At 39.0% G+C, this 15,000-nt stretch overlaps 1 protein-coding gene across 1 annotated transcript in view; it reads left to right on the forward strand.

The window, feature by feature from the left end:
* The window catches only part of LOC138005930 (uncharacterized), a 26,393-nt gene that overhangs the window by 1,847 nt on the left and 9,546 nt on the right, over window positions 1–15,000 (forward strand). Inside the window, exon 2 of the mRNA XM_068852102.1 lies at window positions 14,046–14,832. Within this exon, the coding sequence (XP_068708203.1) occupies window positions 14,046–14,832 (787 nt within the window). The remainder of the gene's footprint in view (window positions 1–14,045; window positions 14,833–15,000) is intronic.

The raw sequence follows: 15,000 nt of genomic DNA on the forward strand, positions 1-15,000 counted from the left end.
AGTCCCGGACCAAATTGTTGAAAACACTTTACAATTTCTTGCCCTCCCACAATGTTGTTTTGGCACATAAGTTGGGCATGAGAAACTCGCGTTAAAACAACATTGTGAGGGGAGATGTGAGCCTGCGAAAGCTTCAGGTCTGTTATAAGGTCCGTTGTCCTGTTCCACAACGAATTTTGTCACGGACTGTATTTGATGAGGAATTTCTAAACTATTTATAGGATTAGTGCTGACAGGGTCATAAGTGACACAACTTGTACAGTCGCCTTTATAACCGGTACGATAGGCCTCGAGTTAACGTTTTTATTCGTAACTGAGTTTGATGTACAGTGTTCGAATTTCTTTTGTTATATATCCGCAATGATAAAATAAGCGAAAATGTTAGATTTTAGCTAAGAAGCAGAGTCACTGATCTGAAATATGGTTTTTATGCTGCCATGATAGCGTGACAAGGGCACGCATGCAGTATTTGTGTTTATTCTCGCATTCAAAGGTTTCTCTCTCGTAAAGTAGCTAATAACGTCGCTACTATTCTTTTTCCTAAAAAGCGATATGGAGATTATATCAGTGACGATTTTCCTGGAAAGAAAAGCACATACAAAGGGTTAACAGTTAAGAGGGAGGGGAAACCTATCCAGCCATTGTTCAACAAGAGGACCGCCAATGGGAAGTTAGTGTTATAGAAGGCAAGGGAAGGCGGGGTTTCTACAATTGCTGGTATCTGTGTAGAAAAGTTCGTCCTTTCCAAACTCCTAAAGGATATTCACTGCTACAATCAACAAAACAAAGGAATCTTTCGACATCTTGGATTGTGTGCGAAAACAAGATTAAGATTTGCGCCTAACAAATGAGAATTGACAACACATTACTGCAAATTATTATATGGACGAAGGATATTGCCTTTTACCTTGATGTAGCTTCCTCAGGAGGTCGTTATAAAATACTAACTGACTGCGGTATTTTACCATAAAATGACGAGGCTATCTGCCAATCTGTCAAATATTGTTACGGGCTTAAAATGTAGTTTGATCATATATGTATTACAACGGCCCAATGTTACGCGAGTGAAGACTTCGTAAAGACCGGGAAATGTAAAAGAATACTTTTTAGGTTAGTACAGTGATTTTTTGTTATACCTTTTCGACAATTTCTGTCGGTGAGAGACATGGAAATACAGGAAACCACAAGTTATAGTTATGAAGAAACCACTAATTTTGCACAAGGATAGAAACTTATATGACACGTTGATTGTCAAAAGCATTGTTTAACTTTAGTTCAGTGCGTGAGCAACTTTGTAACAAAATGGTGGACATCGCAGTTTGAAGAACGTTACTGCCTAAAATTAGACGGTTTCTACTGACTGTTTTTTCATAGAACCCAACGCCATTGTGAGGCTAATTTGATATCGCCTTAACAATTTTTCGAGTCGAATTTCGCTAGACAAAACCAACAAGAGAAGAAAACAACGACATTGTGTTAGTGTGCACGAGTCACCACTGTATCAATTAAATTTAGCAGGATCCTTTTTCTCAGTGCAGTGACAACGTCACCATGCACATTTGCCTCAAAAATGGCTATTTTCTCTACTATAGTGTCCAAAACAATCGATTCACCTTCTGTGTTCACTGCCCTTTCTGACTGTTTTATCGTCGTGGTCAATTGTGCATATTTCTCACAAAAAAAGCTTTCTTAAAAATGGTGACTCGTTGGTGACTCGTTGAGTTGAATTACAGATGCACGCTAATTAAATTTGTGAGAAGATCAAGGCCGAATAAAACGGGAGCATGGGGAAATACACTGTTGTTCTTTTCGGGAATTTGTTGCCGCATGAAATGAATGAAAAGACTTTCGACCAGCGAACGCTCATCTAACACAGGTGAACTCTTCCTTGCTGGTGCAAAATATTGGAGAATCGGGTTAAAAGTCAATATCCCGTGCGGAATGTTATTTAAGTGTAGGTAAATGAACTTTGTGACCTTCCAAAAGAAGTGAAAAATCGTGCCGATGCGTTAATTTAGGGACACCAACGAACTTCATTTGAGAGAATCACTTCATCGCTGTCAGTACTTACAGTATCAACCAAAGCGATCGTGGTCGTACCAGGATTACAAAAAGGTTGGAAAACAGAGTTTAGAGGAGTTATAAAGTGTTTTGCCGCAACCAGCAACTCCAGTTACCAAGATATTACGATTTTTTTCCTTCACGCAATAAAACTCGAACGGCCTCTGCAAATTCATCCTAGTTAAGGTCGTTCCTAAGCAGAAACATGCTCAGCCACAGTCAACCTTCTATGAATAGGCTTTCTTTTTTGAACGAGAAAAACCAACCAAATTCAAACAAACCTGAACATGATGTATGATTGCATTTCCTGTCGAATTTATCACAAATATGGCGCAACATCTCACTCTAGGCCGCTATAAATCAAGGGTTTCCTTCTCCTAAAATGTAGCATATTTCCCGCCAATTCTTTTCATGAACTGAAATTCCTCAAAAATACAGTCCCGGACCAAATTGTTGAAACACTTTACAATTTCTTGCCCTCCCAACAATGTTGTTTTGGCAATGGGCTGAGAAACTCGCGTTAAAACAACATTGTGAGGGGAGAGTGAGCTGCGAAAGCTTCAGGTCTGTATAGTCGTGTACTGTTCCAACGAATTTTGTCACGGACTGTATTTGAGGAATTTAAAACTTATTTATTAGGACGTGCTGACAGGGTCATAAGTGACACAACTTTACAGTCGCCTTTATAACCGGTACGATAGTGCTGTTTAACGTTTTTATTCGTAACTGAGTTTGATGTACAGTGTTCGAATTTCTTTTGTTATATATCCGCAATGATAAAATAAGCGAAATTGTTTAGATTTAGCTAAGAAGAGAGTCATGATCTGAAATATGGTTTTCTTGCTGCCATTGATAGCGTGACAAGGGCACGAGCGTATTGGTTTTATCTCGCATTCAAAGGTTTTCTCTTCGTAAGTAGCTAAAACGCGCTACATTTTTCCTAAAAGCGATTGGAGATTAATCAGTGACGATTTTCCTGGAAAGAAAAGCACATACAAAGGTTTAACAGTTAAGAGAAAAACCTATCCAGCCATTGTTTAACAGAGGACGCCCATGGAAGTTATGTTATAGAAGGCAAGGGAGGCGGGGTTTCTACAATTGCTGTATCTGTGAGAAAAGTTCGTCCTTTCCAACTTCTAAAGGATATTACTGCCTACAATCAACAAAAAAGGACTTTCGACTTCTTGGATGTGCGAAACAGATTAAGATTTGCGCTAAAAATGAGATGACAACATACTGAATATATATGGACGAAGGATATTGCCTTTTACCTTGATGTAGCTTCCCTCAGGAGGTCGTATAAAATACTAACTGATGCGGTATTTTACATAAAATGACGAGGTATCGCCAACTGTCAAATATTGTTACGGCTTAAAATTAGTTTGCACATATATGTATTACCCGGCCCAATGTTACGCGAGTAAGACTTCGTAAGACCCGGGAAATGTAAAAGAATACTTTTTATGTTAGTACAGTTATTTTTTTTATAACTTTTCGACAATTTCTGTCGGTGAGAGACATGGAAATACAGAAACACAAGTTATAGTTATGAAGAACACTAATTTTGCACAAGGATAGAAACTTATGACACGTGATGTAAAAGCTTGTTTACTTTAGTTCATTGCGTGAGCAACTTTGTACCAAAATGGTGACACGCAGTTTGAAAACGTTACTGTATTAGACGGTTTCTACTGACTGTTTTTTCATAACAACGCCATTGTAGGCTAATTTGATATCGCTTAACAATTTTTCGAGTCGAATTTCGCTAGACAAAACCAACAAAAGAAGAAAACAACGACATTGTGTTAGTGTGCACGAGTCACCACTGTATCAATTAAATTTAGCAGGATCCTTTTTCTCAGTGCAGTGACAACGTCACCATGCACATTTGCCTCAAAAATGGCTATTTTCTCTACTATAGTGTCCAAAACAATCGATTCACCTTCTGTGTTCACTGCCCTTTCTGACTGTTTTATCGTCGTGGTTCAATTGTGCATATTTCTCACCAAAAAAGCTTTCTTAAAAATGGTGACTCGTTGGTGACTCGTTGAATTACAGATGCACGCTAATTAATTTGTGAGAAGATCAAGGCCGAATAAAACGGGAGCATGGGGAAATACACTGTTGTTCTTTTTCGGGAATTTGTGCCGCATGAAATGAATGAAAAGACTTTCGACCAGCGAACGCTCATCTAACAAAGGTGAACTCTTCCTTGCTGGTGCAAAATATTGGAGAATCGGGTTAAAAGTCAATATCCCGTGCGGAATGTTATTTAAGTGTAGGTAAATGAACTTTGTGACCTTCCAAAAGAAGTGAAAAATCGTGCCGTGCGTTAATTTAGGGACACCAACGAACTTCATTTAAGAGAATCACTTCATCGCTGTCAGTACTTACAGTATCAACCAAAGCGATCGTGGTCGTACCAGGATTACAAAAAGGTTGGAAAACAGAGTTTAGAGGAGTTATAAAGTGTTTTGCCGCAACCAGCAACTCCAGTTACCAAGATATTACGATTTTTTCCTTCACGCAATAAAACTCGAACGGCCTCTGCAAATTCATCCTAGTTAAGGTCGTTCCTAAGCAGAACATGCTCAGCCACAGTCAACCTTCTATGAATAGGCTTTCTTTTTTGAACGAGAAACAACCAACCAAATTCAAACAAACCTGAACATGATGTATGATTGCATTTCCTGTCGAATTTATCACAAATATGGCGCAACATCTCACTCTAGGCCACTATAAATCAAGGGTTTCCTTCTCCTAAAATGTAGCATATTTCCCGCCAATTCTTTTCATGACTGAAATTCCTCAAAAATACAGTCCCGGACCAAATTGTTGAAACACTTTACAATTTCTTGCCCTCCCACAATGTTGTTTTGGCAATTGGGCTGAGAAACTCGCGTTAAAACAACATTGTGAGGGGAGAGTGAGCTGCGAAAGCTTCAGGTCTGTATAGTCGTGTACTGTTCCAACGAATTTTGTCACGGACTGTATTTGTGAGGAATTTAAACTATTTATAGGACGTGCTGACAGGGTCATAAGTGACACAACTTTACAGTCGCCTTTATAACCGGTACGATAGTGCTGTTTAACGTTTTTATTCGTAACTGAGTTTGATGTACAGTGTTCGAATTTCTTTTGTTATATATCCGCAATGATAAAATAAGCGAAATTGTTTAGATTTAGCTAAGAAGAGAGTCATGATCTGAAATATGGTTTTTCTTGCTGCCATTGATAGCGTGACAAGGGCACGAGCGTATTTGTTTTATCTCGCATTCAAAGGTTTTCTCTTCGTAAAGTAGCTAAAACGCGCTACATTTTTCCTAAAAGCGATTGGAGATTAATCAGTGACGATTTTCCTGGAAAGAAAAGCACATACAAAGGTTTAACAGTTAAGAGAAAACCTATCCAGCCATTGTTTAACAGAGGACGCCCATGGAAGTTATGTTATAGAAGGCAAGGGAGGCGGGGTTTCTACAATTGCTGTATCTGTGAGAAAAGTTCGTCCTTTCCAACTTCTAAAGGATATTACTGCCTACAATCAACAAAAAAGGACTTTCGACTTCTTGGATGTGCGAAACAGATTAAGATTTGCGCTAAAAATGAGATGACAACATACTGAATATATATGGACGAAGGATATTGCCTTTTACCTTGATGTAGCTTCCCTCAGGAGGTCGTATAAAATACTAACTGATGCGGTATTTTACATAAAATGACGAGGTATCGCCAACTGTCAAATATTGTTACGGCTTAAAATTAGTTTGCACATATATGTATTACCCGGCCCAATGTTACGCGAGTAAGACTTCGTAAGACCCGGGAAATGTAAAAGAATACTTTTTATGTTAGTACAGTTATTTTTTTTATAACTTTTCGACAATTTCTGTCGGTGAGAGACATGGAAATACAGGAAACACAAGTTATAGTTATGAAGAACACTAATTTTGCACAAGGATAGAAACTTATGACACGTGATGTAAAAGCTTGTTTACTTTAGTTCATTGCGTGAGCAACTTTGTACCAAAATGGTGACACGCAGTTTGAAAACGTTACTGTATTAGACGGTTTCTACTGACTGTTTTTTCATAACAACGCCATTGTAGGCTAATTTGATATCGCTTAACAATTTTTCGAGTCGAATTTCGCTAGACAAAACCAACAAGAGAAGAAAACAACGACATTGTGTTAGTGTGCACGAGTCACCACTGTATCAATTAAATTTAGCAGGATCCTTTTTCTCAGTGCAGTGACAACGTCACCATGCACATTTGCCTCAAAAATGGCTATTTTCTCTACTATAGTGTCCAAAACAATCGATTCACCTTCTGTGTTCACTGCCCTTTCTGACTGTTTTATCGTCGTGGTTCAATTGTGCATATTTCTCACCAAAAAAGCTTTCTTAAAAATGGTGACTCGTTGGTGACTCGTTGAATTACAGATGCACGCTAATTAAATTTGTGAGAAGATCAAGGCCGAATAAAACGGGAGCATGGGGAAATACACTGTTGTTCTTTTTCGGGAATTTGTGCCGCATGAAATGAATGAAAAGACTTTCGACCAGCGAACGCTCATCTAACAAAGGTGAACTCTTCCTTGCTGGTGCAAAATATTGGAGAATCGGGTTAAAAGTCAATATCCCGTGCGGAATGTTATTTAAGTGTAGGTAAATGAACTTTGTGACCTTCCAAAAGAAGTGAAAAATCGTGCCGTGCGTTAATTTAGGGACACCAACGAACTTCATTTGAGAGAATCACTTCATCGCTGTCAGTACTTACAGTATCAACCAAAGCGATCGTGGTCGTACCAGGATTACAAAAAGGTTGGAAAACAGAGTTTAGAGGAGTTATAAAGTGTTTTGCCGCAACCAGCAACTCCAGTTACCAAGATATTCCGATTTTTCCTTCACGCAATAAAACTCGAACGGCCTCTGCAAATTCATCCTAGTTAAGGTCGTTCCTAAGCAGAACATGCTCAGCCACAGTCAACCTTCTATGAATAGGCTTTCTTTTTTGAACGAGAAACAACCAACCAAATTCAAACAAACCTGAACATGATGTATGATTGCATTTCCTGTCGAATTTATCACAAATATGGCGCAACATCTCACTCTAGGCCGCTATAAATCAAGGGTTTCCTTCTCCTAAAATGTAGCATATTTCCCGCCAATTCTTTTCATGACTGAAATTCCTCAAAAATACAGTCCCGGACCAAATTGTTGAAACACTTTACAATTTCTTGCCCTCCCACAATGTTGTTTTGGCAATTGGGCTGAGAAACTCGCGTTAAAACAACATTGTGAGGGGAGAGTGAGCTGCGAAAGCTTCAGGTCTGTATAGTCGTGTACTGTTCCAACGAATTTTGTCACGGACTGTATTTGTGAGGAATTTAAACTATTTATAGGACGTGCTGACAGGGTCATAAGTGACACAACTTTACAGTCGCCTTTATAACCGGTACGATAGTGCTGTTTAACGTTTTTATTCGTAACTGAGTTTGATGTACAGTGTTCGAATTTCTTTTGTTATATATCCGCAATGATAAAATAAGCGAAATTGTTTAGATTTAGCTAAGAAGAGAGTCATGATCTGAAATATGGTTTTTCTTGCTGCCATTGATAGCGTGACAAGGGCACGAGCGTATTTGTTTTATCTCGCATTCAAAGGTTTTCTCTTCGTAAAGTAGCTAAAACGCGCTACATTTTTCCTAAAAGCGATTGGAGATTAATCAGTGACGATTTTCCTGGAAAGAAAAGCACATACAAAGGTTTAACAGTTAAGAGAAAACCTATCCAGCCACTGTTTAACAGAGGACGCCCATGGAAGTTATGTTATAGAAGGCAAGGGAGGCGGGGTTTCTACAATTGCTGTATCTGTGAGAAAAGTTCGTCCTTTCCAACTTCTAAAGGATATTACTGCCTACAATCAACAAAAAAGGACTTTCGACTTCTTGGATGTGCGAAACAGATTAAGATTTGCGCTAAAAATGAGATGACAACATACTGAATATATATGGACGAAGGATATTGCCTTTTACCTTGATGTAGCTTCCCTCAGGAGGTCGTATAAAATACTAACTGATGCGGTATTTTACATAAAATGACGAGGTATCGCCAACTGTCAAATATTGTTACGGCTTAAAATTAGTTTGCACATATATGTATTACCCGGCCCAATGTTACGCGAGTAAGACTTCGTAAGACCCGGGAAATGTAAAAGAATACTTTTTATGTTAGTACAGTTATTTTTTTATAACTTTTCGACAATTTCTGTCGGTGAGAGACATGGAAATACAGGAAACACAAGTTATAGTTATGAAGAACACTAATTTTGCACAAGGATAGAAACTTATGACACGTGATGTAAAAGCTTGTTTACTTTAGTTCATTGCGTGAGCAACTTTGTACCAAAATGGTGACACGCAGTTTGAAAACGTTACTGTATTAGACGGTTTCTACTGACTGTTTTTTCATAACAACGCCATTGTAGGCTAATTTGATATCGCTTAACAATTTTTCGAGTCGAATTTCGCTAGACAAAACCAACAAGAGAAGAAAACAACGACATTGTGTTAGTGTGCACGAGTCACCACTGTATCAATTAAATTTAGCAGGATCCTTTTTCTCAGTGCAGTGACAACGTCACCATGCACATTTGCCTCAAAAATGGCTATTTTCTCTACTATAGTGTCCAAAACAATCGATTCACCTTCTGTGTTCACTGCCCTTTCTGACTGTTTTATCGTCGTGGTTCAATTGTGCATATTTCTCACCAAAAAAGCTTTCTTAAAAATGGTGACTCGTTGGTGACTCGTTGAATTACAGATGCACGCTAATTAAATTTGTGAGAAGATCAAGGCCGAATAAAACGGGAGCATGGGGAAATACACTGTTGTTCTTTTTCGGGAATTTGTGCCGCATGAAATGAATGAAAAGACTTTCGACCAGCGAACGCTCATCTAACAAAGGTGAACTCTTCCTTGCTGGTGCAAAATATTGGAGAATCGGGTTAAAAGTCAATATCCCGTGCGGAATGTTATTTAAGTGTAGGTAAATGAACTTTGTGACCTTCCAAAAGAAGTGAAAAATCGTGCCGTGCGTTAATTTAGGGACACCAACGAACTTCATTTGAGAGAATCACTTCATCGCTGTCAGTACTTACAGTATCAACCAAAGCGATCGTGGTCGTACCAGGATTACAAAAAGGTTGGAAAACAGAGTTTAGAGGAGTTATAAAGTGTTTTGCCGCAACCAGCAACTCCAGTTACCAAGATATTACGATTTTTTCCTTCACGCAATAAAACTCGAACGGCCTCTGCAAATTCATCCTAGTTAAGGTCGTTCCTAAGCAGAACATGCTCAGCCACAGTCAACCTTCTATGAATAGGCTTTCTTTTTGAACGAGAAACAACCATCCAAATTCAAACAAACCTGAACATGATGTATGATTGCATTTCCTGTCGAATTTATCACAAATATGGCGCAACATCTCACTCTAGGCCGCTATAAATCAAGGGTTTCCTTCTTCTAAAATGTAGCATATTTCCCGCCAATTCTTTTCATGACTGAAATTCCTCAAAAATACAGTCCCGGACCAAATTGTTGAAACACTTTACAATTTCTTGCCCTCCCACAATGTTGTTTTGGCAATTGGGCTGAGAAACTCGCGTTAAAACAACATTGTGAGGGGAGAGTGAGCTGCGAAAGCTTCAGGTCTGTATAGTCGTGTACTGTTCCAACGAATTTTGTCACGGACTGTATTTGTGAGGAATTTAAACTATTTATAGGACGTGCTGACAGGGTCATAAGTGACACAACTTTACAGTCGCCTTTATAACCGGTACGATAGTGCTGTTTAACGTTTTTATTCGTAACTGAGTTTGATGTACAGTGTTCGAATTTCTTTTGTTATATATCCGCAATGATAAAATAAGCGAAATTGTTTAGATTTAGCTAAGAAGAGAGTCATGATCTGAAATATGGTTTTTCTTGCTGCCATTGATAGCGTGACAAGGGCACGAGCGTATTTGTTTTATCTCGCATTCAAAGGTTTTCTCTTCGTAAAGTAGCTAAAACGCGCTACATTTTTCCTAAAAGCGATTGGAGATTAATCAGTGACGATTTTCCTGGAAAGAAAAGCACATACAAAGGTTTAACAGTTAAGAGAAAACCTATCCAGCCACTGTTTAACAGAGGACGCCCATGGAAGTTATGTTATAGAAGGCAAGGGAGGCGGGGTTTCTACAATTGCTGTATCTGTGAGAAAAGTTCGTCCTTTCCAACTTCTAAAGGATATTACTGCCTACAATCAACAAAAAAGGACTTTCGACTTCTTGGATGTGCGAAACAGATTAAGATTTGCGCTAAAAATGAGATGACAACATACTGAATATATATGGACGAAGGATATTGCCTTTTACCTTGATGTAGCTTCCCTCAGGAGGTCGTATAAAATACTAACTGATGCGGTATTTTACATAAAATGACGAGGTATCGCCAACTGTCAAATATTGTTACGGCTTAAAATTAGTTTGCACATATATGTATTACCCGGCCCAATGTTACGCGAGTAAGACTTCGTAAGACCCGGGAAATGTAAAAGAATACTTTTTATGTTAGTACAGTTATTTTTTTTATAACTTTTCGACAATTTCTGTCGGTGAGAGACATGGAAATACAGGAAACACAAGTTATAGTTATGAAGAACACTAATTTTGCACAAGGATAGAAACTTATGACACGTGATGTAAAAGCTTGTTTACTTTAGTTCATTGCGTGAGCAACTTTGTACCAAAATGGTGACACGCAGTTTGAAAACGTTACTGTATTAGACGGTTTCTACTGACTGTTTTTTCATAACAACGCCATTGTAGGCTAATTTGATATCGCTTAACAATTTTTCGAGTCGAATTTCGCTAGACAAAACCAACAAGAGAAGAAAACAACGACATTGTGTTAGTGTGCACGAGTCACCACTGTATCAATTAAATTTAGCAGGATCCTTTTTCTCAGTGCAGTGACAACGTCACCATGCACATTTGCCTCAAAAATGGCTATTTTCTCTACTATAGTGTCCAAAACAATCGATTCACCTTCTGTGTTCACTGCCCTTTCTGACTGTTTTATCGTCGTGGTTCAATTGTGCATATTTCTCACCAAAAAAGCTTTCTTAAAAATGGTGACTCGTTGGTGACTCGTTGAATTACAGATGCACGCTAATTAAATTTGTGAGAAGATCAAGGCCGAATAAAACGGGAGCATGGGGAAATACACTGTTGTTCTTTTTCGGGAATTTGTGCCGCATGAAATGAATGAAAAGACTTTCGACCAGCGAACGCTCATCTAACAAAGGTGAACTCTTCCTTGCTGGTGCAAAATATTGGAGAATCGGGTTAAAAGTCAATATCCCGTGCGGAATGTTATTTAAGTGTAGGTAAATGAACTTTGTGACCTTCCAAAAGAAGTGAAAAATCGTGCCGTGCGTTAATTTAGGGACACCAACGAACTTCATTTGAGAGAATCACTTCATCGCTGTCAGTACTTACAGTATCAACCAAAGCGATCGTGGTCGTACCAGGATTACAAAAAGGTTGGAAAACAGAGTTTAGAGGAGTTATAAAGTGTTTTGCCGCAACCAGCAACTCCAGTTACCAAGATATTACGATTTTTTCCTTCACGCAATAAAACTCGAACGGCCTCTGCAAATTCATCCTAGTTAAGGTCGTTCCTAAGCAGAACATGCTCAGCCACAGTCAACCTTCTATGAATAGGCTTTCTTTTTTGAACGAGAAACAACCATCCAAATTCAAACAAACCTGAACATGATGTATGATTGCATTTCCTGTCGAATTTATCACAAATATGGCGCAACATCTCACTCTAGGCCGCTATAAATCAAGGGTTTCCTTCTTCTAAAATGTAGCATATTTCCCGCCAATTCTTTTCATGACTGAAATTCCTCAAAAATACAGTCCCGGACCAAATTGTTGAAACACTTTACAATTTCTTGCCCTCCCACAATGTTGTTTTGGCAATTGGGCTGAGAAACTCGCGTTAAAACAACATTGTGAGGGGAGAGTGAGCTGCGAAAGCTTCAGGTCTGTATAGTCGTGTACTGTTCGAACGAATTTTGTCACAGACTGTAGGTTGAAACGGTTGAAAAGGCATTGGCAGCGACCACTGTCGTTTACGCGGGCCATTTAAAGTCGGCCGCGGGCTCCTACTGTGTTGCTTTCCTCCAACTTGTCAACACTGAGAAGTTTGGCAATAACTATTCCCAGGAGTTACCGCATTTCAACCGAAAACGCTTTGAAAAGTGTTCTATTGGGAAACCTCTGTCAACAGCTTCAACCTAACAGTTGATCTCGATCTTAGTATTTGAACGGGGAAAAGGAGGATCGCAGCATAATAGTGAAAAAACAGTATTGATTGCACAACTGAGCGGAGCCATTTCTGGTCTGCCATTTCTGATGTCTTCCTCCTGTTAAAGAGAGCCTACAGTCTGCGACACCCAGGGAATGCAAAAAGGATAAAACGCAACTAAATGTTTTAAATCAAGTAAAAAGAAAAAAAAAGAAACGATTTTCTTCTAAATCCGACAAAACTTGAAATAAATGTATATATTTCATTCATGGAGTGCTTTCACGGGAACACATGAGCCCAATAAATTGACCAGCCGTCAACTGAGTGGTTTCATAACTCATTTGGTAGAGCATTGCACTGATATCGAAGAGGTCATGGGTTCGAATCCCGTTAAAGCCACCTTGAATTTTTCAGGTGTCTACAAAATGACAATTGGGTCACTTCTCCCTAAAACTTGAAAAGATCTTCTTTATAAAGCAAACGATTTAACTTTGTTTGAAGAGTGTTGTTTTCTTTTGCAATTACTTGGCAAGAATCTGATAAATTGACACCATCACATGAAAGATAACGTTGAGATTGGTTATCTGTCCAAGTTTGATGCTTTTAGGTCGAACCGGAGACCAAGTTACAAACATAGTTAAAAATCCATACAAACACTCTCTAAATTTAAGGCTGCGTCCCCCAAAACCATGTAAACTCTTAAAACGTTTTACGATTTCTTTAATATTCGTAAGGATAGGGAAACAAAGTGATTTTCGCCCCACCTATGTCCAAATAGCAGGTCCAAGACAGGATTTTCCAGTTGTCCCAAATCTGGTATGGTACATACAAACGCTGAGCCACTTTCGATTTGTTTTTTACCACAATATTCAAAGCCAAAGAAAGTTTTTATTTCAGAGCGTGACCAAAATCATGACACAAAAAAGAGCAAGCGTTGTCTATAACTTTCTCGCAATATGATTGGTTTATTTCCCAAGATGGGCGTTCCTGATTGGTTATTACATTGCGTGACAAATTGACGCGAGCATGACGGCTACAGCATTGTCTGACTCTTATCGACAACGGCAAATTACCCTATCAGATTGCGGATGCAAACAACATCATCTCTCCATGGAACTATCTGGAAAGTTTCGCTTTAACGTCATTTGAAATGCTGTAACGTGATCGGGCAATTGAACTTTTTACTGCCCATATTAGGAGTTTCCTTGGCGGAAATAAGAAGAAGGTTTGTTTTAATCTTGCCAAACATTGGTCCGTGAAACAGATTGCAAACACTTTTTCAAAGTCATAAGAAAGTCGCTCCATGTCCAGAAATGCACATGTGATGCACGCCCATTTTGATAAGGGTCACGAAGTGTCCCATTGCTCTTCTCCCCAGCTTCAATATTTATTAAACTGTGATTCGTAAGAGAGGACAAACGGCGAAAATTATCCTAGCTCTTATAACACCTATCATGTTTATTGTTGGAAACACTTAGCAAGTACTTAGACTTATCGGGACACTTTGTGTGGGAGATCTAAATTAGGAGTGCATGCAATACGTACATTTCTGGATATAAGCACCCAAAGGGCGAGAGCGCAGCTGCTGACGGTGCACGATACCCTCTCTTTTCGTGCTTCGTAGATTCACGATTCCTCAGACCAAACCAAGAACGAAGAAATTGTCGTCACCATTACAGAAGCGGAAGCTGTCAAAACGGAAGGCGCGAAAATTCAAGACATTAAAACCTACAAATCTTCCAATGGAAAATCGAAGGAGATGAGGTCAGAACGACTCTCGCGAACCACTATCCTGTCTGAGAAAGGTGTTGGTGTTCGGACAACAGACCACGAAAATGACAGTCTAAACATTCGTAAACAAACTGTGTACTCCGTCGATGAAATTCCAAAGAAGAAAAGAGCGATCAATACCTCAAGAAAAGTAAAAACTAGAGAATCTACAGTGCTTACCGAAGGACAGTTCCAATTGAAGAACTCTCTCACTTTACGTGAGCAGGCAGTCCAAACTGAGGAATGCCTAGATGATCAAATTATATCGTTTTCGTGTCTTGAAGAGAGGACCATGCCACAGAAGTTAGCATTTTCAGATGGAAATCGGATTTTTCCACAATCTCAGTCCAGCAGTGCTTCTTTAAGTCCAATGAGTATTGCTAATCCCTCTTCATACAATTCATTTCTGGCAAAGAATGGAAACGAATCTAAAGAAATTAAACATGATCCTTTAAATATCCCGTCTCAGTTAAGTAAAGAACAAGGAAAGCGAGGAGATCACATAGAAACCTCTCCATATTCAGCTGTGTCTGCATCAGTCTCCCCCTCGACATCGATCATGACTGATATAGACGCAGATCAAAAACAAAGAAGTGAAGATCATTCGATGATGACATCGTTCACGCCGTTGGCATTTACTGGTAAGTATATTTAACAATTATTCCATGAGCGTGCGTTGGATATGAGATGGTAAATAGCCAACGAGGCGCGTAGTTGGCCACATAACCAGTCTCATATCCAACAAGCGCGATTTATTAAATTAAGTACGAAATACGAGCGAAAAAAGAAAGAAAATTCGAGTGAAATTG

The sequence above is a fragment of the Montipora foliosa genome, chromosome 6 (assembly GCF_036669935.1).
Source record: "Montipora foliosa isolate CH-2021 chromosome 6, ASM3666993v2, whole genome shotgun sequence".
Taxonomy (NCBI): Eukaryota; Metazoa; Cnidaria; class Anthozoa; order Scleractinia; family Acroporidae; genus Montipora; species Montipora foliosa.